General features: G+C 36.6%; 1 protein-coding gene across 1 annotated transcript; it reads right to left on the minus strand.

The window, feature by feature from the left end:
• unc119a2 (unc-119 lipid binding chaperone a2) lies at nucleotides 1-25475 on the minus strand. Its single transcript, XM_081391811.1, has 5 exons — nucleotides 24812-25475; nucleotides 6205-6318; nucleotides 4751-4850; nucleotides 2479-2651; nucleotides 1-1783 (listed from the first exon to the last, which is right to left on the minus strand). The coding sequence occupies exons 1-5, from the start codon at nucleotides 25116-25118 to the stop codon at nucleotides 1671-1673; spliced, it is 807 nt and encodes a 268-aa protein (XP_081247937.1). The 5' UTR covers nucleotides 25119-25475; the 3' UTR covers nucleotides 1-1670.
• Between the last annotated feature and the right edge of the window lie 1945 nt (nucleotides 25476-27420).

Consider the following 27420-nt stretch of genomic DNA (forward strand, 5'->3'; position numbering starts at 1 on the left):
CATTACTAACAATCTTCATTTATTATTATCAATGTTGAAAACAGTTGTTCAGCTTAACATTTTTGCTGTAACCGTGGCACTTTTTTCCCCAAGATGCTTTGATAGTTCGCAAATTATTTTCCTTGTTGAAAAAAACAACAACAAAAAACACAAACTTAATTCGTGTATATTAAATTTCAAATACAATAAAGTATCTAAATTTGCTAGTGATAAACAATATGAATGTCCAAAATAATTGTTTATAAGACAACGAATGGCTATAAGAAAATAAAGACAACTTCAGTAATTTCCAAAAAAATCAACATATACATTTATTTCTCTTTTATTCCACACTGGCGTTTGAACGGTTCAAAACATGTTTCACTTCCTCCCCTCTGAAAATCATTTACAATAAATCACAATTATAAATAAAGCTGTTACATGTCTGACTAGAAACATTTTTCAAGTTATTCCTCCATTTTACACACCTACACAAGTCCTTGAAAGCCTCCCCCTTATTCATAAGCCAAAAACAGTTTCTTTAAATCATCCTCCTAAATGCACTTTTTGCACTATGAATACAAGGATCCTTGGATAAGACGTAAAACCTAACCTCTGCTATGTGCACTAAACAGCTGTGAGGGCTCTGGCTCACTGGAATGTGTGATGGAGAGATGAGAAGAGACGCCCTCTCTTGATCTCTTTTAACTACTCTTCTTTAGACAGCTGAAAACGGATATTTCTTTCCTATTGTTTTTTACAAAGACAAAAAGAAACCACACGAACCAGACGTTTGAAATGTCAAGGCTTGTAACGTGTGCCGCGTTCCCTTTTCGGCAGACGTTTGTTTTATCTACACAACCTCTCGTCCGCAGTATGAATCATGTACTTTACGCAGACCTTTGGATGCAAAAGTTCCTAGTATCAACATATTCATGACGGTTGTGCACCATAAACTCCTTTTGTATTGATTTGACGTCATTTTTTGCTTGATTTTTGTTTTTATCCACACAAATAATCAACATCTCAAAATTAAGCAAGTTTGTTCACGTATCAAAATATATCTAATTAAACACAAATCTATCAATTAAGTCAAGGTCTCACCATAAAATCATATTATATTCTATTTAGGATGAAAAGTTCACAAGTATGAAATTCTGATGTAGCTTATTCTGACAGGGAAAGTAATACTCAACATCAACAATATATAGTCTTATTTGTGTTAAACCGTGAGGACGGCCCACTTAAGACGCCCCCCTCTCTCTCACACACACACACACACACACACACACACACACACACTCTCTCTCTGAATCAAAACCCCCACTCATACACACACATGCGCACAAAGAATAGTAAACCTAAGTACCATTCACATTACAGTGCCTTGCCCATAAAAAACATGGGACTAGAGTGAATTTGCTCATGTTTGGGGTAAGTTACAAAATATAATATAATATCTATATTTGCTGATGTGAACAATGGCAGTGTGAAATCACAATAGGATATGTATGCATTGGACAAGACCTTATGATACGACACTTTAGATCTCAAAAACAGGCATGACCTGCAGTGCAGGTAGTCGTCTATGACACTGATTCGAGGAGGGCGTGACTGCTGGACAAAGACATGTGATTGGTTCTTAGGTCTGTCAGTCAAACTCTCTGCCTCAGTCCCGTCCCACCGCTGTCTTACGGGCCTCCGCTGTACGAGTAATCTGCTTTGTTGTGCATGACCAGCTTGTTGTCCACAAAGTAGAAGCTGTCGGACTGCGTCTCGTAAGGATGGAGGACCATCTCACGTACTGAAATAAAAGAAAACACGTCAGAGAGCTCAAATCACCATTGAGATATGCAGATAATGTGATAATTATGAAGCTTTTTTAAAAGCTTATAGATGCTGTTAGGTCAATGACATGATGTTCATTACTTCAATGTATTAAAAAATATATTTAAAAAGCAATTAATGCATTCAATGACTCGAAGTAAAAAAACGGTTTTGATATTATAATGAACCTTATTAAAAGGATGAAATTTTCTATTAAAGATGAAATGGATGATTCTATTATAGATTAAATTTTCTATAAAATTGAAGTTTTAATTTTAAGTTAAAATAAATTACATACACATATGCAGTGTGTGTGTGTGTGTGTATACGTGTGTGTGTATACGTGTGTGTGTATACACATACATACATACATACATACATACATACATGTATTATGTTCAGATTCATTATCAGTAGGGTGAAGTTACTATGAAGTAAATCTATGCAGAATATCATTATATATTTGCATAGACATTTGTATTTTAACTATTTACCACAGGAATAAATTACATTTAAAATATATCAAAACAGAAAAAAAGTAATTTTTAATTCTAGTAATATTTATTGACTGTTTCTCCTGCATTTTTGATCAAATAAATGCAGCCTCTTTGAGCATAAGAGACTTCTTTTATTAAAAAAACAACCTCTGTTGACGATGTTGATGGCACTTACTGAGATCCTCTGAGAGCGGCGGGAACTCGTAGATGTGCTCACAGGTGTTCTTGCTGCTGGGGATGCAGAAGCCAAACTCAAAGTCGAAGCTCTTCAGCAGCTGTTCGCGGAAATAGTGCCTCTCAATCATCCGGAAGTTATTGATGGGGATGTCCCCTACTGTGAATTCAACACTAAAACACAGAAACAAGGTAGACAAGGTATTCAGCAGAGATCTGGCTCTTCAGTGTTCATTTATATGTAGTTTTTCACTTGGGGAAATTTAGATAGTTGTTTACTTATTAACTTTCCTACGACTGTTCAGAATTCCTTTCCTCAATGTATTACGTGAACTGGATACATTATTTATAACGAGAAGCTTATTGCATCTCCCTCTACATTCTGCCCTTTAGCATGATTATGTGATTTATTCGACAGGTTTAATTTAGAGACATTATTTATGCTCTTTTTGTTGTGATTATTATGTCTGACCTTAATAAGCATGCGCCTGTTGTGGTGGAATATGAGACGGTTCAACTAATGAATATCAACAGTCTGTCCTTTAATGTGCTACTGAGTTTATTTTCTCTCTGTGCAAGAGAGGAAAATATGATAGGACAGGACTCCAGTAATGATCCAATTATGCAAATATTTAATGATATTTTGCATGGGTTCATTTTTAGTAAATTTACTCTCCTGATTAATTTAACAGACATTTGAATTTGAACAATATAGTTTTGATTGGTTGAACTTGACCTGATGGTTTCTAGGAAAATGGTGCATTAAAGGGCAACATACATTACCATTCAAAGCTTATTACTGCGATTCCTATATAAATCATTCTAATATGCTGATTTGGTGCTAAAGAAACATTTCTTATAATTATCAATGTTGAAAACAGTTGTATTGCTTAATATGTTTGTGAAAACAGTGAAGCATTTTTCAGGATTATTTGATGAGACAGTTCAAAGGGACAGGAAATATATAAAATAGAAATCTTTTGTAACATTATAAAATGTCTTGTCTTTACTGTCCTTGATGAATAAAATTATTCATTTCTTTCCTATACACGCTCCCCGGACACGTTATTAGGTACACCTGTTCAACTCGTTAACGCAAATATCTAATCAGCCAATCACATGGCAGCTACTCAATGCATTTAGGCATGTAGACAACATGGTCAAGACAATCTGCTGAAGTTCAAACTGAACATCAGAAGAAAGGGGATTTAAGTGACTTTGAACGTGGCATGGTGGTTGTTGCCAGACGGGCTGGCCTGAGTATTTCAGAAACTGCTGATTTACTGGGATTTTCACACACAACCATCTCTTGGGTTTACAGAGAATGGTCTGATAAAGAGAAAATATCCAGTGAGCGGCAGTTCTGTGAGTGAAAATGCTTTGCTGATGCCAGAGATCAGAGGAGAATGGCCAGACTGGTTTGAGCTGATAGAAAGACATCAGTAACTCTAATAACCACTTGTTACAACCGAGGTCTGCAGAGGAGCATCTCTGAACAAACAACACATCAAATCCTGAAGCAGATGGGCTACAGCAGCAGAAAACACACCGGGTGCCACTCCTGTCTGATGAGAACAGGAAACTGAAGCTACAAATAACACGGGCTTAGCAAAAATTGGACAATAAAAGATTGGAAAAAGGTTGCCTGGTCTGATGAGTCTGGATTTCTGCAACATTCAGATGGTAGGGTCAGAATTTGGCGTAAACAATATGAAAGCATGGATCCATCCTGCCTTGTATCAACGGTTCAGGCTGGTGCCTGTAGTGTAATGGTGTGGGGGATATTCTCTTGGCACACTTTGGGCCCCTTAGTAACAAATGAGCATATTTTTAACACCACAGCCTACCTGAGTATTGTTGCTGCCCATGTCCATCCATTTATGACCAGTGTACACATCTTCTAATGGCTACTTCCAGCAGGATGACAAGATCAAATCATCTCAAACTAGTTTCTTGAACATGACAATGAGTTCACTTTACTCAAATGGTCTCCACAGTCACCAGATCACCTTTGGGATGTGGTGGAACAGGAGATTCGTATCATGGATGTGCAGCCAACAAATCTGCAGCTGTGTGATTCTAAATCTCTGAGGAAGGTTTCCAGCAGCTTCTTGAATCTATGGCGCGGAGAATTAAAGGCAGCCCAACACTGTACCTGATAAAGTGGCCGGTGTGTGAATGTGAATGTGAATGTATTTTTGTAACTATATTACTAACCCAATACTTTTGAAATGGTAGTGTATACACTGACTAATTTTAAAAACTGTACTTACGTGGCTCCTACTTGACGTAGCCGTAAGAAAGCCGGTGTAAACTGATAACGTACAAACCGCCCAGCGTTTGGATCAACATCTCTTTTATCCCCTCCTTTATCTGGAAGAAGAAAAAAAAAGAAAGACAAACATCACAATGAGAATTAAATGTATAACATAATTGATGTACAGGTATGTGTCTGTTCATAATTGTATATGATTATTGTGTAACCATGTGTTAAAAGGACTAAATCAAGACAGCTGAGACAAGCAGACATTTTACATTTTTTGTTATATGTATATTGAAGCTGTGAATGCTGCAGGGTTTTTTTTCTACAGCAAATGCACATCATTCACATTCACAGCACATTACTTCATGAATCACATCCTACTTCAGTCTTCTGTTCCATTTCAGTGAACTTCATTTGACTGCAGTACCACCTAGTGGTCGGAAAATTACTAATACCCCTTTATAACTCTGGAAATGGTTTTACCTAGTGAAATAAAACTTGGTATGTACACCTTGGGTAGAAATAAATAAAAATAAAATGTTTTAGAACCTTTGACCTGCTCTGCCTAATATTGTGCTTTTGCTCATTTGTCAGTTCAGTCTGCAATGATGTGCCTTGGCCCCATAACTATAGCTTGTAGCTATATTATTTTTGTTATTTTATATTATTATAAATTATTATTTATAAGTGTTCATAAAAAGTCCTGAAATAATATTTGTAATATACAATGTCAAAAGCCAAATGACTAAATTACTAAATATTGTAAAATGTAACCTCACGCTAACAAACACCTTTTTAGGGACAAAATATATCTGATATATTAGCAGATCACATCTCACTGCTGCAGTGGATTATTAACTGATTTTATCTTTAACAACACACTCAAACTTTTCTTTGCAATGTCAAATGTGAAGCCCACAAGTTTGTTACTCAACATTGCTAATTATAGGCCCAAAACTGGGACACAATTGTCAAAATCAAGCCAGCCTTTGTGCTAAGGTAATAAAAGTTTGGCTTTTTACATGTACATGCACATGTACACACACAGTATATTAACTATATAACTGTGTCAACTGTATATACAGTAGATTAAATACATGGGCCCTGTCCCAAATGGCATACTTCATATGCACTTTCGGTCTTGTGGACTTACAATGGCTGCCACGTGCACGTGTCTGTTAAGTCCGTGAGACCGTAGGGTGTCCCATTTGTCATTTTAGGCCTCAGAAGGGTGCTTGCGAGCGCCCCCTTTGCGGTTGATATGTGCCCTCGATGCGCACTCGAAGCACACTTCTTCCTGACAGTCAAAGCGGCATTATGTCACGAAAGTGCAGACTCGTAGGAAGACCACAAGTGCTTAGAATGCCATTTGGGACAGGGCCATAGATGTAAGACCCATAAGATCCAGTACACTCTCCATACTGCTGATCACATGACTGGAATCGGTAACCCGCTCACACTCACCTGTGGCTGGTGGTTTGGTGATCTCAAACAGTGTGGTTGCTGTCTCCATATCCCTGATCTTGAAACGTGTGAAGTCGATATTGTACACATTGTCTTCTGGACTACACAGATAATCTGTGGGGGGGGAAAAATAAAAAAATAACTACATTTACAAATTAAAATTTGTCCAAAAACCTTTATTTTATAAGATGCAAAAATTAATCCCATACAAAAACGAAACAAAAAAACTTGCAAAATTTGTCCAAATATTATAATTGCATTATTTAGGGTCCATTTGCACGACACCATTTTCAACTGAAAACGTATGCGTTTTGCCCGTTCATTTACAATGGCGTTTTGGGCTCCTAAAAATGCAAACTTTTGAAAATGTGTTTTAAAAGTGCACATGTTTGAAAACAATACCATTATTGTCTCTGTTTAAACTACAAAAATGCAAATTTGTGATTACACAGACGTATAATGTTTCTTAGTGACATCGCCATCTACTGGTCTGGCAGCAGAATACAGCGTTTTTAATCGCTTTCGTGGATCCGTGTGAACGGGGATCGTTTTCACAACTTTGTCGTCTGTACACGAAAAACATAAAGGAAAAAGTACATAGGCCTAGTACATTTCCGTTTTTAGTACATTGTTATTGTGTGAACATACATACCCTTAGACAAATTCGGTGATTTTAAGGGTTTTGATAAGCATTTAACATCCAGGGATGCAAACTCAGAGGAATTATTATAATTGCCTGATTATTAATATACACTGAATTACAAATTCCAAAAAGAAAAAGTGTACTTTAAATATCTGGATGATGCACTTAACCAAAAAAAAAAAAAAAAAAAAAAAGTGTGGAATATTGGCCACCATGCACTCAACTGTCACAGCTTTAATTTATGTAGCGGAGGGGGAGGGGGTATCAGACTCAAAATAACCGTATAAAATTCATACATTACATGGTTGAATACATAGTGTATAAGTGCATAGTGCGTCATTTGGGACACAACTAATGATCTTTTACCATGGTGATGACATTTGATAGCGAACGTTAGCAGCAGTGTCCTAGAGTGACTGCACATGACTCCTAAATAAGCAAGCACTGCAGTATGCTACAGATATCCATGCAATCACTCACTTTACATAGCATCTGTCATATCTACAACCAAACTTGACCTGGCCTGGCACTTGACTTAAAGCGGCAGTGAAAAGAGTCAAGATCTGTGTGTTTCAGACCTTCATTGTTACCACTAAACCTGCAAGAATGCGATGTAAACACACATGAACTATTTTTGCTTCAGTAAACCCCACAACCATAAGAAGTGACAGTGCCAATTAGTGTTTGCTGCTCTGTAGGTAGTGCATTGTGGGTATGTTTTGCGAGACGTACCCATGAATTGTACACATCGGAATTCTGACTCATTCTTAGGCAGTTCATTAGAGATGCCAGAATGACTGTTCCCGTGGGATGTTATTTGACAAATAAATTAGACCCTGCTTAGACAAACAGAGGCCACATTAAAAATAAGCCATTTCAAGTCAATAATTCAGTCATCACCCTTATGTTTTAAACAGAGCAATGGTAAATCAATTAGTATTTTAGGCCAAGTGCTGTGATTCACAATTTCCTATTCAGAGCACTCAAACTTCAGGGTATTTATACAGTAGCAGTATCAAGAAAAAAGTGGTAAATTGGTAAATGAACACCAACTGAACCACGCTGGGCTGCGTTTCCCAAATGCATCGCAAACCTAAGTTGATCGTAGAACAATTGCCACCAATGGTCCCTACGATCAACTTAGACTTACGATGCTTTTGGGAAACGCAGCCCTGGACAGATATCAAGATGGGAAAGGGAAAAACCCTATCATCCACAGCATTAAGCCTTGCAGGGACAAACAGTAATGTGAATATGCAACTCATCAGGGCTTACACAATAGCAGCATTTAAATTGCAAATGAGCCATCTATTAAAATGCACAGTTGTTGGCACTTAATATTCAGATTTTGTGCGTGTGTGATATCCTGAGCACACATTCTGGGGAGCGATCTGTCACATTAGGGCTAATGGTATTTAAGTTTCAAAATAAAGCGGTTTTCAGCTATTATTCTAATTGTCTCTCACATTGTAATAACACATCTTTGTTTCGAAAAACATCTTCTGTATAACAACTGATAACTGTTTTCTGAAAACTCAGGATGACGTAGTACTGTATGTTATTTGTTACAGAGACACTATAAGAAAACCATTTGTAGGCTAAACATTACCATTGTAACACATTTTGCAACCTGTATGCAATACATTTACATTTGTAAAATAGGAGTTTAGGCTACTTAATTTGTGGATCACTTTAATTGCCCATAACCAGATAGAAATTTAGAGCCAGACTAAAGATATGATGGAAATTGATTAGGGTGTTATTATTCTTACATCCATGCATTTCCTTCAAATTTTGCCTTAATAAATTAAAATTGGTTCATTTCTTGTTGTATGCAATAGCAAGCGATGTTTAAAAGTCAAATTGTGAAAGAGTAATAATGTGTAATGCCATTTTCTAGTAATATATAACGTAATATTTTAATGGCTTCATCAAACTTGTATGTGGTGACCAGAATTTGAATCCTGCTCAGATTTGCCCTTGTCTTGTATGGATTCATTAATTATGTCAATTAGATGCAATGGAAATGAGAAGTAATATTTTAAAAAAGTTGTTTAAAAAGGCTTAATTGCCTGTAATACTGTCGCAAAATGACAGAATTTGTGAAATTAGTGCATATCAACCCAGCCACAACTTTTAAGGTTGATAAAGTGACAATTAAAGAATCATGGTGAAGGACAACGTTCTGAATGTTGACCGTACAATTCAGTTTATATGCATTTTGAGTACAGTTGAAGAATAAAGCTTGCCAGGAAATGTAGCCTATAGACTTGTATGACATTAAATTGGAGACGTTAACCAAAAAAGCTCACACGTTATATTGGCTTCGGCAACCTGAACCACACTGTATTCAAAAGGTTATGATATTTGCAAAGTACTCAATATACCACATATACCACAAAAACCTATTTGCAACACATTAATTCTAATATACCATTTAGAAAGAATGCATCTAATCTATTGTGTCTGCTTTTCTAAAATTGTCCACAATCATGAACAATAACGTTATCAACAGCAACAAGATCCAGCCTATGAATGGATTTAACACAGCATGCATTCTAAATAAGCCCACCTGAAAGAAGGTGCATTCCCCTGGTCACATGCCACAGTTTAGCCCCTCCTCTCCGGACACTGTACTGTGCTCCCCTAAGAGCCCAGGGCCCAGATTAGGCCCTAAGCAGCTTAAGGCGTCTCAGCATGGCAGGGGCGGATTGGGACGCGATCAGGAGATTTAAATGGCAGGCAGGTTTTGAGTACCTCTCTCTCTGCTGCACTACACTGTGATGTAACTACAACTGACCAAACACAGTCCTCAATCATACATTTTCCCATCTGGTTTTGTAATGGCATTAACCACACAGCACAGAAAAACAGACTCTGACCTGAATGAAATGCTGTCTGACCCATAATGCAAACATAGAGCTCTCTAGAATAAATGTTGGCAGCATATCTGTTGGCCAATCAGAGGTTTTTAAGTTAGTCAAAAATCAGCTCCACACCGCTCAAAACCCGGCGCGAGTTCTGCACGCTCATGAATCCTGTCATTATATCCAACTAAGTATAAACGTCAATAATAGATTCTAGATAGTAGTGTTGCACGATGTATCGATACTTCAAAAGTATCGCGATACTCGGAAATTAAAAACGTCACGATACCTAAATTTATCAGTATCGATACTTAAAAAAAAAAAAAAGCCTCCCTATGGACGTCTGTGTTTTTTTCCTGACGCACGCAGCAAAGAACCTGCTGCTGTCAGTGTCTTGTGACAAAACACTACAGAGATGGCTGCATGTGCGAGCATAATCGTTTATACTGTCTATGAGCACAAGTGGTCCACGACTCGTAGAAAAAGATGACGCGAGGAGGAGTGACATATGGAAGTAAGTTGCCTACCTTGCTCTGTTGCACGGTGCACCGATACTTCAAAAGAAAACCGGAAATGAAATACGTCACGATTCCTTAATTTATTAGTAGGCTATCACTTCTAAGAATGACCGCGTTCCAGATTTGTAAAGGCCTGACACACACTGGCTGCGTGTCGTGTCCGTTTTTATTTCGGCTCCCATGATGTTAACTGCCTGCGTGACACACGCGTCTGGGTGCAGCTCGAGACGCGCGGAAAACGCGTGCATTCTAGAAATCTATTTTTCACGCGACACGCACACGTGTTGGAAGCGTTTCCAGGCAAAATAGAATAGGAAAAGATGTTTCTATGTCATTTTGACACGAATACATATTAATCAATGACATTTTGATGTTTGAAAGATTTGACAAATACAATATAAAATGTAATTTAAAACATATGATCGATTTTCAAATATTGCACCTCTCAATACTGAACGAATTATTCTGTAGCCTATTTTGCAGTCAACACTGCCGACGTTGTCTTTGCTGCTATATATTTATGTTTAACATGAAGTATAGGCCTTCCACAACTCTCTCCCCACGTCAAATATATCACCAATAAGGCTTATCATACCAATATTAAACATTGTTTAATATAATCGCTGTTCATATTTTTATTCAAAGTTCAGAATCAAGATAAAGCTCTTGTGTTTCTTATGATAAATGAGATAATGCAGCTAAATGTATATTTTTTTTACCTTGAATGTCATTTATTTTTTATATTTTGATATTTCATATTTTGTTCAAATGTTTAATATATCTGCTGTTCATATGTTCATTTATTAGTGTGTTATATGATTAAATGTTGTCCCGGTTTTAAAAATAAAGCACAGCAATGATATTTGAGAGTGTTTCTCCCTTTTCAGGAAAAGTATCGAAAAAGTATCGAAATCGCAATACTTGACTTGGTATCGGTATCGAAACAATAATTTTGGTATCGTGACAACACTACTAGATAGTTTGCACAGTTTCGTAATTATAACGGGAGTTTTTGCATAAGTGCAACTTTGTGTACCTCGGATTGTAATTGACAGCTTCAATGATTATAATGGCAGCGATCTTTGCTCACTTTCTGTAGACTATAAAGTATACATTTTTCATGCTGCTACCTACAGTTTCTGGATTGACAACCATATTTAAATGCATGATTAAGTCAGTGCTAACCACAGCATTGGACGGAACAAAACAATCTGATACTGTATGCCAAATGATCCGTGCATTAAGTCTTGGAATGCAAGTGCAAAATAACAGAACTGCCCCTTTGTTGTTCACTTTTCAAATCAGTGACTTTTTACATTTTAAATTACAGATTTGTTTAAATATAAAACATGTGTTTTATGATCTGTCCTGACAGCGATTCTTTTTTTAATTCACAAAAAGGATGAGATTATTACAAACGAAACGGTATCTTTGCATTTATTGTCAGTACTGGACTCTCAGTTCCCATGGGTAGGGTACTTTGTATAGCGTGTGAGGATGATCGTGTTCGTCCGCCAACACCGAAGACCATTTTTGAGCCAGGAAAAACCCTGTATATTGTGCATATGGTGAAAAGTGATCTACAAATAAATGTGAATTGAAAATGTGAAAAATGTTATGCTAGTCAGCGGATTCATTGCTCTGTTGCATAAAAGCTGCTATTTTGGAGGTTGCTATTTTTATGACGACATTTTCCACTTTGCCCCTTACAATCAGTTATGAGATATGCAAGCATTGTTGACGTGAAACCTCGTGCACTAAATTTGAATACATGCAAGTATAAATGAGATTTCACAGTAAAGACAAAACACAAGATTTTCAGGTATTATTGACTTCAGTGGCGGCTCGTCAGGGGAGGCATAACCTAGCCAAGATTTTGAGGTGAAAATAGGAGAACGACTATTTAATGTTAATAAAACTCCCAGTTATTCATTCCATGGCTCAGAATGTGTATTTTTTCTTTATAATTTCACAGCTGTAACACCATAACATGTTAATGAAATCAAAAGCTCCGCTTTTCTTTCACGGACGTGCCGAATCTGCCGACATAATTACAACTGCTAAGGGATAGAGAGGGCAAATCTTTTAGGAGCCTCTTTTAGGCCTCTTGTGCCTCAGTCGGTAAAAAAAAAAATAGCCAATCACCATTGAGTGTTTCACCTTCAGCACTTGAGAAAAGTTAAATAGCAGGGGAGGCTAGCCTTCCTCGGTATATCAACCAATCATCGAAAAGACGTAAATTACGTGAGATTAGCTTGAACTGCTACCGCTACGCTAATAATATACCACCAAGTACATTAATTATGGATAGTAGCGATATTGAATATTTGATTGCCAACAAATTTACCAAGCTATCATTCAAACAGTATCTACAAATTAAAAATGAAGGAAAACTCCATGCTTAAGCTGGATATATACAGCAATCAGCTTTACTGAACAGCCCAACACGCTCTTTTAACACGGACATTTAAGAAGGGATGGATGTTTGCTTCAAGTGATAGGCTAGGTGAGTGAAATTATATTTGTATTATCTGTATGTGTAATTTTCTGTCTAAAAGTGACCAAAAAAGCCCTTTAAAGCAGTTAAGCAAATTATAATAAACATCATCGTCATCATCCTCCTCGGCAGGGGATCCCCAGACATTACAATTTAGTGTGCCGCCTCTATTTTAAAACCCACGAGCTGCCACTGATTGACTTACATTTCAATTCATTCTAGCAGGGGTGGAGAACATGGCGAGAGCATCAAAAGCAGAGAAATGCTTAACTTTTTGCAAAAGAAAGGCAAAAAAATGTGTACAGCAGCTAATCCTTGACGTCTGTCATAAGACTTTCAAAACCTGCTTTGAGGAGTGTGTTACAACTGCACTAGGTGATTACATTCATTCAGAGACTTTTATAATAACTGACTCATCTTAAACCCATTTAATAATCTGTGCAGTGAATGACGGCGATAGTAATGAGGATTAACGCAGAGATGTAATTCCTCAGTATCCGCTATAACAACTAACACCTTTAGAGCAACACAAATTAATTTAACATCGACTTCTGTTCACTGACTACAAATGACACTTTGTACAAAATCACCTCTCCACTCCATCGCTCCATCTGGCTATTCATCTATGGCAGATTTTTGTCCAAGAGAGACACAGAGACTGATGGAGTCTGCGTGAGTTTGGCTAGAAATGTGTGTAGCAGTACATTAATAAGAGGTGACCAGTAATCCGCTCTCAGGCACGTCGCCCAGATCAGTGAGGTAATGCACAGAGTAGCAGGTGTGTGTCTATGAGTCGGGAATGAGCCAGTGTCACACTAACATGTCTCACGGTGGGCGGCAGAGACAGAGCGTGTCGGAAGGGTTTTGCTCAACAGTTCCTGTAAGATACATGAATACAGCCAACGTTTTGTCAGAGCCATGGTCTAGGAGTTCCAATATTGAGCTGTGGTGCTCGTGCAAGCAATGATAGTTACCCTACATAGGGTTCAATATTGTGCAATATATAGAGTCTATAATAATATCGTGTTTGTTGTTTTAACAATCTGACATTAGAGTATGTCCGCATAGACTACTAGATGATGTAGTATAGTAGGTTAGACTAATGAGCTTGAGCATTTAGAATGAACACTTTCTGATTTAGTCTGTTATGCATTTAAAATGCCCCCAATGTTCAAGATAAGGGGGCAAGACATCTCTGTAAAAATGTGATATTGATTTTATATAACAGTTAAATAGACAAGTTAATATTAAGTGACTTACATTTTTAGACACAATATTGCCTGTTTTTGCTCTATTTCTTCATCGAAAATAGTTTCAAACAAACCCACAGGACAGTTTTGTTACTGAATGAACGTGCCGTTTAAATGAATGATTCAATGACTCCCTCATTAAGACAGTCAAATGCTTCATTCCTGAATGAATCAGCCGTTTGAATCGGTTCAAACTCAATGATACCACCTACTGGCGGTTTTAACTTCACATTTAGAGTATCCATTCATTTTTAAATAATTTCAAATCTCAATATTCAACGTTTTGTGTGTAAACGCATCTAAATGCCACTTAAGATGCAGCATCTGTGTTTCCTCTGCATTGCAAAGATTAATTTTGTTGATACCGATTTATTTTGATTGGTAACAGCCCTATCGTGTCTTGTCTTATTATTCGAATTAAATTGATTGATTAAATGTAATAATTTGACTGAAGATGATGCATACAGTTAATTAGGTTAAAAAAATTGCCCTTATAAAAGGTAAAAATAGCCATAAAAAAGGTCAATTTTAACTTAGCCAATTGGAAAACATTTCGGTCACTGCTGTGAACTGACCCCTTCACTTGTTAAAGATCTTTGTGCTGGCATGGATTGTGAAGATTTAAACTGGTATACAGAGATGTGTACGAAACATGACTGATTCAAATGAGAACATCAGTGCTTTTCTGACCTTTAGGCGCAAGCCACGCGCAACAACCACCTGTTTAAAACGTGCTGTGGATATGTTCATAACCATACTAGCCCAACCACAAAATAACCACCAGATGTTTGCTACATTAAAGCAGTCTTAAACGGAAAAACGGCTTGCTAACCGTATCATCAGCTAAATAAACAACCACAAGGTCTGACAAAACTAAAATAAGTGAACAGCCACATGTAATTCTAAATTACAGTGTTTCTCTAACAAATGAACTTATAAAATATGTTCAGAGCAGGTCAACGAACATTAGAACTAGATGCTTCACCGCATTTCAAAGAATATAGATCAAGATTATTGATTCTCAACTGGTAGATCATGACCCTAAAACAGGTCACAGGTCTGTTCTGACAGGGTCAGCTGAGAACCACTGATCTAGGCTAGATGAAATTGAGTAGCCGCTCTGAATGTGACCAGAATATTTTGAAAGCATAAGAGGACTTTAACTGTTTTGCACAGGCTTGCAACCCTTGTTTGCACATGCACACGAACAGGATGTAAAAACCTCAAAAAGTGCTTGGTGTTCTTATCACAAAAACACACATGCACAGTGTAGGACGAGAGAACCTGATAGAGGTCACAATTACACATGTCTGGTAGATTTAGGCTCAGCTTTGTAAACGCCCAGCCAGGAAATTCGCTTCATGGCCAGCACAGACATGACCGCCGTGCCTTTGGCCGTTTTAACGTGACCCTGGATCATTCTGCATTAGCATCAAGTAGTGCCGGGGTGAGAGGATAGGCCGCTGTGAGCACACCATGGAAACAAGAACAACAACATACTGGCATGACAGAAGAGTTTAAAGTGCTCAAATAAAAAAACATGACTCAAGTAAAAAAGGGCAACAGGAAGTCACAGGCAGTGGACGGTCTAAGAGTGCATTACGTGAACTCCCGCTCTTTCTTTGTGTGCACATCCTCAAGCATCACCACTCAAAACTGAACAAATCTGTGTCATTAAATAACCGTTCTCTGATTGCAGACTCTAGCAGTATACAAATATGTAAATATATGTAAATGACTCACACGGCAAGATTGGTTTCTCCAGTTTTTTTTCAGTTTTTGCAATTTTGCCAAAAAGAAAATTATGAAAATTACAAATTATAGGCAGATACTAAAAATTTCAGGCAAAAATACATTGATATCTGTATACGCACATCTGCGTTGTTATTATACAGAGAAACCTCACAGCTTGAGATATAAATGCAGCTTTTCTTACTCTTTCCTTGCATATGAAATATTTAAAAGTTAAATATCAGTGTATGGAATTTCATCTAAGCATAAGGCAGAGTATGCGATTTTAGTTCTTACATTTTTCTATAAATTTAGAATAAATGTTAGTACAAAAGTTATTATTAGGGTAGATAATGTTTTTCATTAACACTTTTTGTTATAGGCTTACTGGTTGAAACTCTTGTGGAAGTCTTAGGACCAAGAAATGTTCGTCCAATCATGGCATTCGGTCTGAATGGTGGTACAAGTAAGAGCTCTGTTGGTTGTTTACGTTCATTATTATTGAAATGTTGTGTGCTTTGAGACCCGAGGTAATTTAACGCCGTTTCTTGTGACGCTTTGCAGACTCTGCTCTGGCTGTGCATGTTCATGTGTTCATGAGGAGACGTGGCTTTGGGGACGCGCTGAAGGAAGGATGGGATCTCATGCTTTTAAAGCTAGCTTGCTATTGCTAGCCTCTCCGAAATTAAAATGTAGGGTGGGCAATCACTATTTGTTTGGGAAAACATTCATATGCGAATTTCATGCACAAATTCATGTGTATGCACACTTAAGGAATGACACCCATTGTTGTAAAAGGTGCAGTACGCGATTTCTGAGAAACACTGTTGATATTTAAAATCAACCCAATCAAACACACCCCTCCCTTCATTACTCCGCCCCCAAAATGCACAAACATGCAATGCAAGAGTGGATGTCTCTTTATCATAGTCGAATTGAAGCAAAATAATGCTTCAATGACACTCTAAACTGTCCTGTTACTTTAGATAACATTACAGCAACAGCAAAAATTGGTACTGTGAAACACTCATGTATGGAGTAGAAACAATGCAACCTCAGTCTATTTTTAGGCTTTCCTGCTTAGGTCTCTCCAGCGCTGGGAATCTTTTCTAATATTAACAGGGGTCCTAAAGCTCTTGGTCCTAAAAAACATTGAAGGTGCAGATATAGACACAGGAAATGACAGACAGTGGAAAGAGAGAACCAAAGGGACAAGGGATGCAGTTCACTCTCACCTGTTTTTTTTTTTTTTTTTAAGTCAAAACTTACAAAAAAATGGGAGGTTGGTAATAAGTCTTAAATTTGTGTGATAACTAGTCTCATGGCATTTATGGCTCAAAACAAGCTGGTTGCAGAACTGAGCAGTGTTTTAACATTTAAAAAGTCTCAGATCTTTGTGTGACAGATGTTTTCGTCCGTTTTTGGTGTAGGCCTACATCAAAATGAAACAGACTTTAGAAGAGGGAAAAAAGCAGCATAAAGTGATAAGAAAGGGACATGTTTCACCGGAAAATCGAGTTATGACATTGATCGAAAATCGAAACAAATTTATTTTTGAAAAATGAAACTAATGCATGGATGAATCATTCACAATAAATTCAATAACATGAATTTACAAAATATTTTAATTTCATGCCATCACACAATAGAATAACCTCACTACTACTAATTCAGTGACATTTCTCAATTTCATGAGGTAAACAAAAATCGTATTGTAAAGTAGCAGTTCTGTAAAAGTGGGTAAGACTGGGAGTTGAGGTAATAATCATTCTCGAGTACCTAAACGTAGCAGTGTTTTTTTTTTTTTTTTTGCTGCAGAAGTCAAAGCTATAAAGTGTCTGAATAAATGGCAATAGAATCTGTATAGATTAACACTGAAGCTGGCTCACATTTAGAAGAACAGAATTGGCATGGAACTGAAAACACACAAGCAGTCAAATCCAACCTAGAGTTAAGCGAGACGTTAAGCGAAAAAATATGCTTAGACGTCCAGTTAAGTCAAATAAACTGGCTTGGAAAAAAATCCGAAGTGTTGTGTGCACTGAATGCAGTCTTAAAGAATAACAATGTAGTTGATGAAAGAGTAATGAGCTTTTTCCTGATTCGCTGGTCTGCTATAGTACAGCGTTCGTATAAATTACTTTCTGATAATTGTGTGCACAGAGTTGGAACAGGAACAGGATATTACATTTAAATGAATACTGGAGAGGACAAGGATTTTCTCCATGTACTACAACACCAAGTCCCTTAAAGTAGAATCACTCATTTGCATTTATTTTTCATCAGATGTGGATATTAGTTCATGTCCTTTTATTTTGAGTTCCAATAACCAAGAACACTTTCTTACAGATGACTAACATCTAAAACTGAGTGGAATAGTTAGATAATCTAGATATAGATACGGTGTCTGTTTAAAACAAAGAACAAGGGAGAGAAGTGAATAGAATCAAGATATTGAGTCCAAAGAACTGTGTGTGTCCTAATGCAGTTTAGTGATTTTCAAGAATCTGAAGAGCTCTGGGACTGATCTTATAAAATAATTATTATTATGGCCAACAATTGTTACATTAAAATCATAGTTAAAAAAAAAAAAAAGACATAAAAATACATTATAATGTACAATTGGAAATATGGCCTGTTCAGACCTGTGCTGATAATTAAAGGCAGGGTAGGTGATTTGTTCCAGAAATAATTTTTGTTTTGCTGGTTGAAAGTCTCTTTACATCCTGATAGCAATCACGAAGTTAAGTGGTCTAAATGTATTAATATGTATACATATCGTATGTGGAAGGCGTAGGACCATAAAATGTTCGTCCAATCATTGAAATCGGTCCGAATGCAATGATACGATGTCCTACCTGCCTGTCAAGGGATGCATATCCATACCTCCATGCACCTGCTCGTGCACACATCACATCAGCGCGTTTCATTTCATGCAGCGTTAGGCTCGTTCACACAGAACACGTTTTTGCTTTGAAAAACACGAGACGCGGGCTATGGAATGGGGACAAAAATGCAGGGTCTCGTGATGCGTTTTTTAAAAGTTTAACTGATTTTAACTTGAGTGCCGCTGCAAGACGCGAGCGCAGCGGTTACACACGTCCTTCTAACGCGTTCACATAGAAAAACAACGGAAAAGTATTGCATTGGAATGGAAAAACTTGTTCTGTGTGAACGGCCTCTTAGCCAGACTTCAGTCACCGAGCATCGCAACCCGAAACAGCAGCCACCTTCTACAGTTCCTCCTGAACCAAAACAACGAGCTTACGCCGTTCATGCCATAACTGTAAATTGGAAGAGATGGAAACTTGTGACGTTGCACTCGGAGCGCTTTGACTTGACTTTTTGAGTTTCAATGATTCTGCAGCAGTCAGGTGGTACAGGTCAGTGCTCTTTAAGTTGTTTATACTAATTTTATTTTAATGTTATGTGCTTTGAGACATGAGATAGTTTAACGCCGCCTCTCGTGAAGCTTTTGTTTGCTCCCTGCCGTATGCGTTTATGTGTTTTGGAGGGGACGTGGGTTTGGAGACGCTCTGAAGGGAGGGTGGGATCTTATGCTTTCAAAGCTAGCTCGCTATTGCTAGCCTCTCCAAAATTACCTACCCTACCTTTAAAACAAAGGCTAATAATACAACCTTTATGTTATGTTACACTTATTGTAAATTAGTGATCAACTGATGACGTGCAAATTAAAGAACACAGACGCAGCCAAATCATTTCCAAAATGACCAACGCAATGTACCAAGAGCAGCACAAGTTACTAGCGTCTGCTTTAAAGGAACACTCCACCGTTTTTTTAAATAGGGCTTATTCACCTTCTTTCCTACATTTAGATAGGTGGGCAAATTTATTTTGTCTCAGTGCATGCATTGTTTTAGTTTGACAGGGTCGGCGCTAGCTTAGCTTAGCATAATGAATGGAATCCTTTGTTGCCAGCTAGCATGTCCTGAGTAAAAGTAATATAAAAAATATATAAAAAAACACCTAATTACTTCCTGTGGCCTGCGTATTCACAACGAGTACAAATAGCGATGCAGATTAACACTAGGCGATTTCCTATGCAGATATTGACTTGGGACTATATTAGGGTGAAGCACAGGCGAAGCACTGCTACTTGGGCGCAGAGATATCACGGCCAAGTAGCAGTGCTTCGCCTGTGCGTCCCCCTAATATAGTCCTTAATATATAAGTCAATATCTGCCTAGGAAATCGCCTAGTGTTAATCTGCATCCCTATTTGTACTCGTTGTGAATACGCAGGCCACAAGAAGTAATTAGGTGTTTTTTTATATATTTTTTATATTACTTTTACTCAGGACATGCTAGCTGGCAACAAAGGATTCCTTTCATTATGCTAAGCTAAGCTAGCGCCGACCCTGTCAAACTAAAACAATGCATGCACTGAGACAAAAATGCATTTGCCCACCTATCTAAATGTAGGAAAGAAGGTGAATAAGCCCTATTTAAAAAAACGGTGGAGTGTTCCTTTAAGACATGATTTTTATTGGGAGGTGGCGTAAATACCAGTAAAACCTTAGTAAATAACCTTGCATGATTAATTTGCATCTGAAATGTAAACTCATACAAATGCATATGCAATGAGGTCAGCTGCAAAAACAACTGTGTCCTCGCATGTTCAGCGCTATTTTTTCACTACGTGTCTGACTATCCTGACAGTATTTTTTTTTAATACCAAAAGAGGGATTGCACTGGCGCAAGCTGTTAGTAAATCTGGTCCTAAATTTCCACTTTTATAATATTTTCTAAATTTTTATTTAAAATAAACGCCTCTTGGAGCTCATGAACATGCATGTTAGCCAGGATGATATTCAAAGCAATTCTGACAATGAAGTGCAGGTATTAAAGCAAAGACTTTAGTCAGTGGAGCCAAAGGGCTACACTTCATGAGTATTGTATTCATGAGGGGATTGTTTGTCTTTAGCACTTAGAGACTGCAGTATGTGGATCATTGTCATTCAGACTGAATATATGAATATTATATTTATATTTTTCAAGGTTCAGAGTTAAATTTATACTGTCTGTATATTTTATTCAATCTGGCCTCGAGACAAATTGGTCAAGGGTATTTTCTCGCCAAGAGCCATGTTTGATTTGTTTAGTTAAAGGACGGACTTCTGAAATAGTGCCTAACTTAGTCTAAATATGAATAAGTTACCCAATTTTTATTAAAGCATCATTTGGGACTAATTACCGTGAACAAAGCTAACTGCTAAAAAACAAAAGTCCATAGAACAGGCTACTCGCTTTTAATGGCCTAAAAAGCAAGTAACAAAGTTATTGGCCTGATAACAACATATTGTAATTTTGAGACCGTCATGCTCAGGAATGACACTACAAAAATGTAAAAACAATGAGCTCATCGAACATCCTGTGACCTTCAAATACTTCCTTTTCCTGGTGCTGACTATAGAAATAGTCATTTTCATATGTCAAATCCTCTGCAGTGACAGGAAATGTTGCACAATACAAGGCAATTTGGAGATGACATAATTCCAACCCTAGACAAAAGCATCATCAAATGCAAATGGATAGAAGGCCAAGTGTTAAAGCAAATAAACATACAACAAAAATGTTTGAACCTGATGAATTTGGACTGGCTAGGAACTAAACTTTAGGACGATGTTTCAAGATCAAGCCTATATTATAAATACATCATACATGCAAAGAAATATATTTGAATCATTTTGAATGATATTACTCTTATATTAGATCTGTGCCTCTGAAAACATTTCAACATATAACTGCTTCTCTAAAGCTCCAGGTCTCCAGGAAACTCGCTCTTAATGAGGATCAGGGTCTCCTGCTCCACCTTCATGGTTTCCATGGTAAGAATCTCAACATTTGCCTCGACAATTACTGAGCAAGCAATGCATTATCTGAAGGTGCTAATATTGGTCAGTCTGAGAATAATCAGGTGCCAACACGTTTTCCTACCCTCTGTCAATTGCTCTCAGAAGATCTGAATCTTAATGGCTCAGCAACAGAATTTTAATAGAAATTAATATAGCATTGATAAAAATGATATTAGAGTAATTTTTCGTAATGTCTATAAAGCATGAGTGAATAACAACGAAAAGACAACAGTGGAACCATTTTGCATGTTGACAGATCAAAAGGAGGAGGACAAGATTTTTGTGCACTAAAATTCCAGTAATCAGAGCTGAGGTTTGAATTGCTTGATGAGTCAGAGCAATCTATCGAAAGAAAAATATGACTTGTGTTCTGTGAGAAAAAGCACAGGTTTGTTGCTTTGAGTGGGCAGGATTTTTCAGATGTTCAGAGAGAGCCAACGGGCTTATGAAGTCAAATACTGCAAACAGGTGAAATTATGTAACTGCTTTGAGCAAATAAACATGCTGTTTGAGTGACTAGAAACAAACACGTACTGCATTTATAGGGCACACTACAAACTTTCCACAAAAGTGGAAAAACAAAGCCCAGACCCTGCTTATTTACATATGTCACTTTACCATTGTATGGTTAACAGGGTTATGACGGTATGATATAATTTTCGAGCAAGAGTTTATTCATTTTTATTATTGTTGTCTAATAATAAATAAATATAAATATAAATATAAATATAAATATAAATATATATATATATATATTTATATTTATATATATTTTTTTTTTATATATATATAAAAAAAATATATAAAAAAAAATATATATATAAAAAAAATATATATATAAAAAATATATATATATTAAAAAATATATATATATAAAAAAATATATATATATAAAAAAAATATATATAAATATAAAAATATATATAAATATAAAAATATATATATATATAAAAAAAAATATATATATAAAAAAAATATATATATAAATATATATATAAATATATATATATAAATATATAAATATATATAAATATATATATAAATATATATATAAATATATATATAAATATATATATATATAAAAATATATATATAAAAATATATATATATATAATAAAAAAATATATATATAATAAAAAAATATATATATAATAAAAAAAAATATATATATATGTATATATATAAAAGGCTATATATATATATATATATATATATATATATATATATATATATATATATATATATATATATATATATACACACACACACATATGGCGTTAACGCAGCACTAATGACAGCACTAGTAACTAAACATATAATTTATCATTTTGCATGGCAAAAATGTTGACAGGGCAAGTAAAAATCTGATTTTTGTTTAAAATACTTGATTTTTTTATTATTATTGAAAGTAGCCTAATTTTAAATATTTAGCATCTGGTCATTATCAGTTACTTGATATCATCTTCATTTGATTTCGAACATAACTGGAATACTAAACTCTTATTAAAACAATTCAAATATCTTTCCTAAATAAATTATAAAAGCCTACTTGAACCCATCCAGAGGTGTTGGTTGACAAGCATGTTCATAGCGGAGTCAGGTCATTCATACATGGGGAATAATGATATTTTGAGAGAAAATGGCTGCTAATGTAGGCTACAATTCATTAGCAAAGACTGTGTACATACATAAACAGGAAACAGAAACGTCGAGACAAAATGAGACAGAGGTGACACCAGAAACAGCCGAAAGTGAAATGGCAGCCGCAAGTTCAAACCAATCCAGTCCAGAGGTGGGGCTCTTAAAATATGTATTGTTTACTTTACATAGGTTATATTGCACACATTTGCCGTTTTCAAATAACATCTTCGTAACCAAAAAGTGTTACATTGTCATTTTCCCGCCAATACTATACACTCATCGTTTTATTGTAGATTTATACATCATAAACATGCACACAAAAACAACTTTAGTGCATGGTTTAAAAGTCTTTAAAGCACTTGACTGAAAGATAACTAACAGTTAAAGGGTTAGCTCGCCATCCCAGGTGTACAGTATATGACTTTCTTCTTTCAGTCAAACACAATCGGAGTTATATCCTGGCTCCTCCAAGCTTTATAATGGGAGTGAATGGTTACTTGAGATTTTGAAGCCCAAAAAAGTGCATCCATCCATCATAAAACTAATCCAGGGGTTTAACAAAGGCCTTCTTACAAAAACGCATCTCTTCATAAGGCCTTTTAATCCACTGTATTCGTATGGATTACTTTTATGATGGATGGATGGATGAATTTTTTAGGCTTCACAATCTCAGTTACCATTCACTTCCATTATAAAGCTTGAAAAAGCCAGGATTTTTTTTATTTTATTTTCTAAATATAACTCAGACTGTGTTTGGCTGAAAGAAGAAAAGACATATTTGAGTATGGCTTGAGGGAAAGTAAATTATGGGGTAATTTTCATTTTTGGGTGAACTGATTGAGGTGTGAAAATTTCAGAAATCCTTTACAAGTCCTGAATTCTCAAACTGGTTAGCATTAGGCATGAATATAATTGATTGATTGATTGATTGATTGATTGATTGATTGATTGAACAGAATGCACATTTTAGGAGCCATTTCTAAGAGGTTAGGATTACATGCAGCCTCTTCATAAAGAGTTCATGGGATGTGGATGTTGTATAAGACATTGCACAGGCCTTTAAAAAGAGTAATGGAGGGCTTATTGGCCACCTGTTACCTAATCATGCTTAGGACTGCAAGAGGAGGTTAATTATAGTTGATCCTTGGGAAGTGGCATTGCCCATGCCATTTATTTATTTCAATTGCCAAAGTCATCCATTAACTGATAAGTTCAATTTCAGCAGTATTACCAGTAACCCTTATAATTTATAAAGGCCTTTAGATTGAGCTACACTGATGCACTGTAACGCAATATTTAGACACTAATATGTTGCTGGTTTGTATTAAACCAAATGCTTGCCTTAATCTGTTTCTCAAGCAAGTCATTTATTCATTCTTTGTTATTAAAGAAACCCAGTGATCGACAATTGCTACAATATGGCGATTACAGCATAGTGAAGTGTTCATAAACAAGAGGATCTGTGCTTACTCAAGTCTACTGAAACCCTGCGTTGATAAAAAGCGCAACCTAGTCAATGGCTTCCGACAATGTACGATGTTTGGCGAAATATTCCGAGTGTGTTCCGATCCACTCGATCACTTACTTTCAGTGATCTTCTGCAATCCCAGCACATCCTCCGGGCTGATCGTTTTGTTCCCGAGCAATTCCACTTCTGTGGTTACGGGGACTCCGACGTCTGTCGTGTTGCAGCCCTTCTTGACTTTCATGGCCTCGGTTGAATCAGGGTTGGAGTTCGCTTGTCTGCCGCGGATGCTGTGGCGGTTGTTGCCGTTGCTGTTGCCGGTGTCACCGCTGCTGCTGCTGCTGCAACTACCGGGATTAACGCCGCCGGACTTCTTAGAGCTCGATGGGTCCTGGCTGTTGCCTGTGCTGGTACAAGAATAGCTCATTATCCGTTCCTCCTCCTCCACCCCCTGCTCCCCCGGTCTAGCAAAGACACAAAACAGTCACCCTCCCACACCCGAAGGGCTGAGCAGGTCGCCCGCTTAGAGGTATTTAAATCCTCCCGTTCTCCGCTCTCACCCGAATCACTCTCGCTCTCAGTCTGAGCTGTACTACTGCACGCGGGAGGGGGTCGCCTGCCGTTCAGTGGCACACCAGCAACAGAAAATAGTCATTTGACTGATATAAATGACTGTTTTGAGTACATAAAATTGTATCCCTGAGGATAAAATCAGTCGTCGAGCCTGGACTGATTTTGTTCATTCTAGAATACCGTGTGCGCCGGATAGCTGTTTTGTATCTCCCTGTTTTTTGTGTGGTACGGCCCAAATTGATTCGTGAATTGTGTGAACGTGCATCTCAGATAAACAAGTCAAAACGAATCAAATAAATAAAACCCCAGCAAATGTGAGAGGTTGAAAAGCCAATATTATTAATTATATTATTTTTAAAGAAAAGGGAAACTTTAACGCGATTAGTAAATATGAGCTTTTTGTTTATTTTTAATCTAAATTTCATTTCTAAATTTCTAAATTTGTTTTCGTTATTATATTTACTCACCCTCATGTTTGTTCCAAACCTATATTAATTTCTTTCTTCTGCTGAACACAAAAGAAGGTAGCCTATTTTGAAGTATATGTAACCAAACAGTGGTGCCCCATTTACTTCCATATTGAAAAACATGGAAGTCAATGGGATCAATCAACTACTATTTGGTCACTGACATTCTTCAAACTATATATTTTTTGTGTGTTCAGCAGAAGAAAGAAATTCATTCAGGTTTGGAACAACTTGAGGGTGAGTAAATGATGCCATTGAAGAACCATTTTCGGTGGTTCTTCAATGGCATCATTGGCATCGACCTTTCAATGAACTGTTCTTAAAATAACCAACATTTTAATAATCTGAAGAATATTTTAACCCTATAAAGAACTTTTTGTGCAATGGAATGGCTCTGGATGTTAAAGGCTCTTCATGGAACCATAGATAATGAACTTTATTTTTAAAAGTGAACTTTGTTGAAGTTAATGATCACAGTCCACAAGAGGACGCCACAAGACAGTACAACAAAAATGGCCTGTGACTCACAATGGTAAAACTAGCCTACTTGATAATCAAAATTTTATTTATACCAGTGAATGAGACAATTTCTTCTTCTGATCAAACACCATGAAGAAAAATAAATTAAGCAATTTAGCAAATAAACTACAAGTGCTTGCAATTTCATGGTTTTGGTTGGCTTGAAAGGTTTCACCAATTTATATTGCCTAATGTCCTCCATATTAAATGTGTGCCTGCCATCTTTGAATAGCCTACCTTTTTAAGCAATATATTGTGATTATTGGTATAGAAGCCTGTTATATTACAGCTGTCATTGTTGTGCTATATACAAAACTAAGATAGAAACAAACCGTTATAACTTAAAAAACAGAACGAAAAACAAAGGCATTAATGCATTTCATCGGTAGTTTGTTACAATAATGTTGATACAGAGGAGAGTTAATTAATAATATTACAGAGAGAGTAGAAGTGAACACACTCATTTCATTTCCCAGGCCTGCTGAGCTGGCTCGTCTCTTTGTCATCATGGTGTGGCTGCCCTCATCAGCAGAAACACACACACACACACACACACACACACACACACACACACACACACACACACACGCACGCACGCACGCACATGCAGACATTTTTACACACAACCAGAACTACATCTGACACACACACACACACACACACACACACACACACATAGGCTTAACAGATACACACATCATACACATTCCACACACACACACACACACACACACACACACCTCCACTCTGGACATTTTGTGGGCTAAACAATGTGCTGACTGCGGTCTGTGTGCAGCCATTGTTTTGCAGAGACCTGAGTTGAGGTTGTAAGTTTAGCAAATACATTTTCAGTTTCTCTACTTCAAAATTATTTAATTTAGGCTATACTTGAAGTTTCATTAATTATTTGTGAATAGTGGCCTACTAGACATTTCTAAATGAAAATGGTTTCAAAGTAAATTCTACGTAATTTTTTTCAGTCATTTGAATGCTGAAGCTGTTCAATTCATTTCAAATCTCATAGACTGAAATGTTTAAGTCTACATATTCATCTATCAATGTAAACGTCCACTGGTTTATAGTTTTGCTCCTCTTACTCCTTTTGCAAAGCAACAACAGTTTTTAGACTTCTAAATATAAAAACTTCAATGGTTCCATAAAGAAACTTTA

Source organism: Scardinius erythrophthalmus (genome assembly GCF_964197995.2).
Source record: "Scardinius erythrophthalmus genome assembly, chromosome: 17".
NCBI lineage: Eukaryota > Metazoa > Chordata > Actinopteri > Cypriniformes > Leuciscidae > Scardinius > Scardinius erythrophthalmus.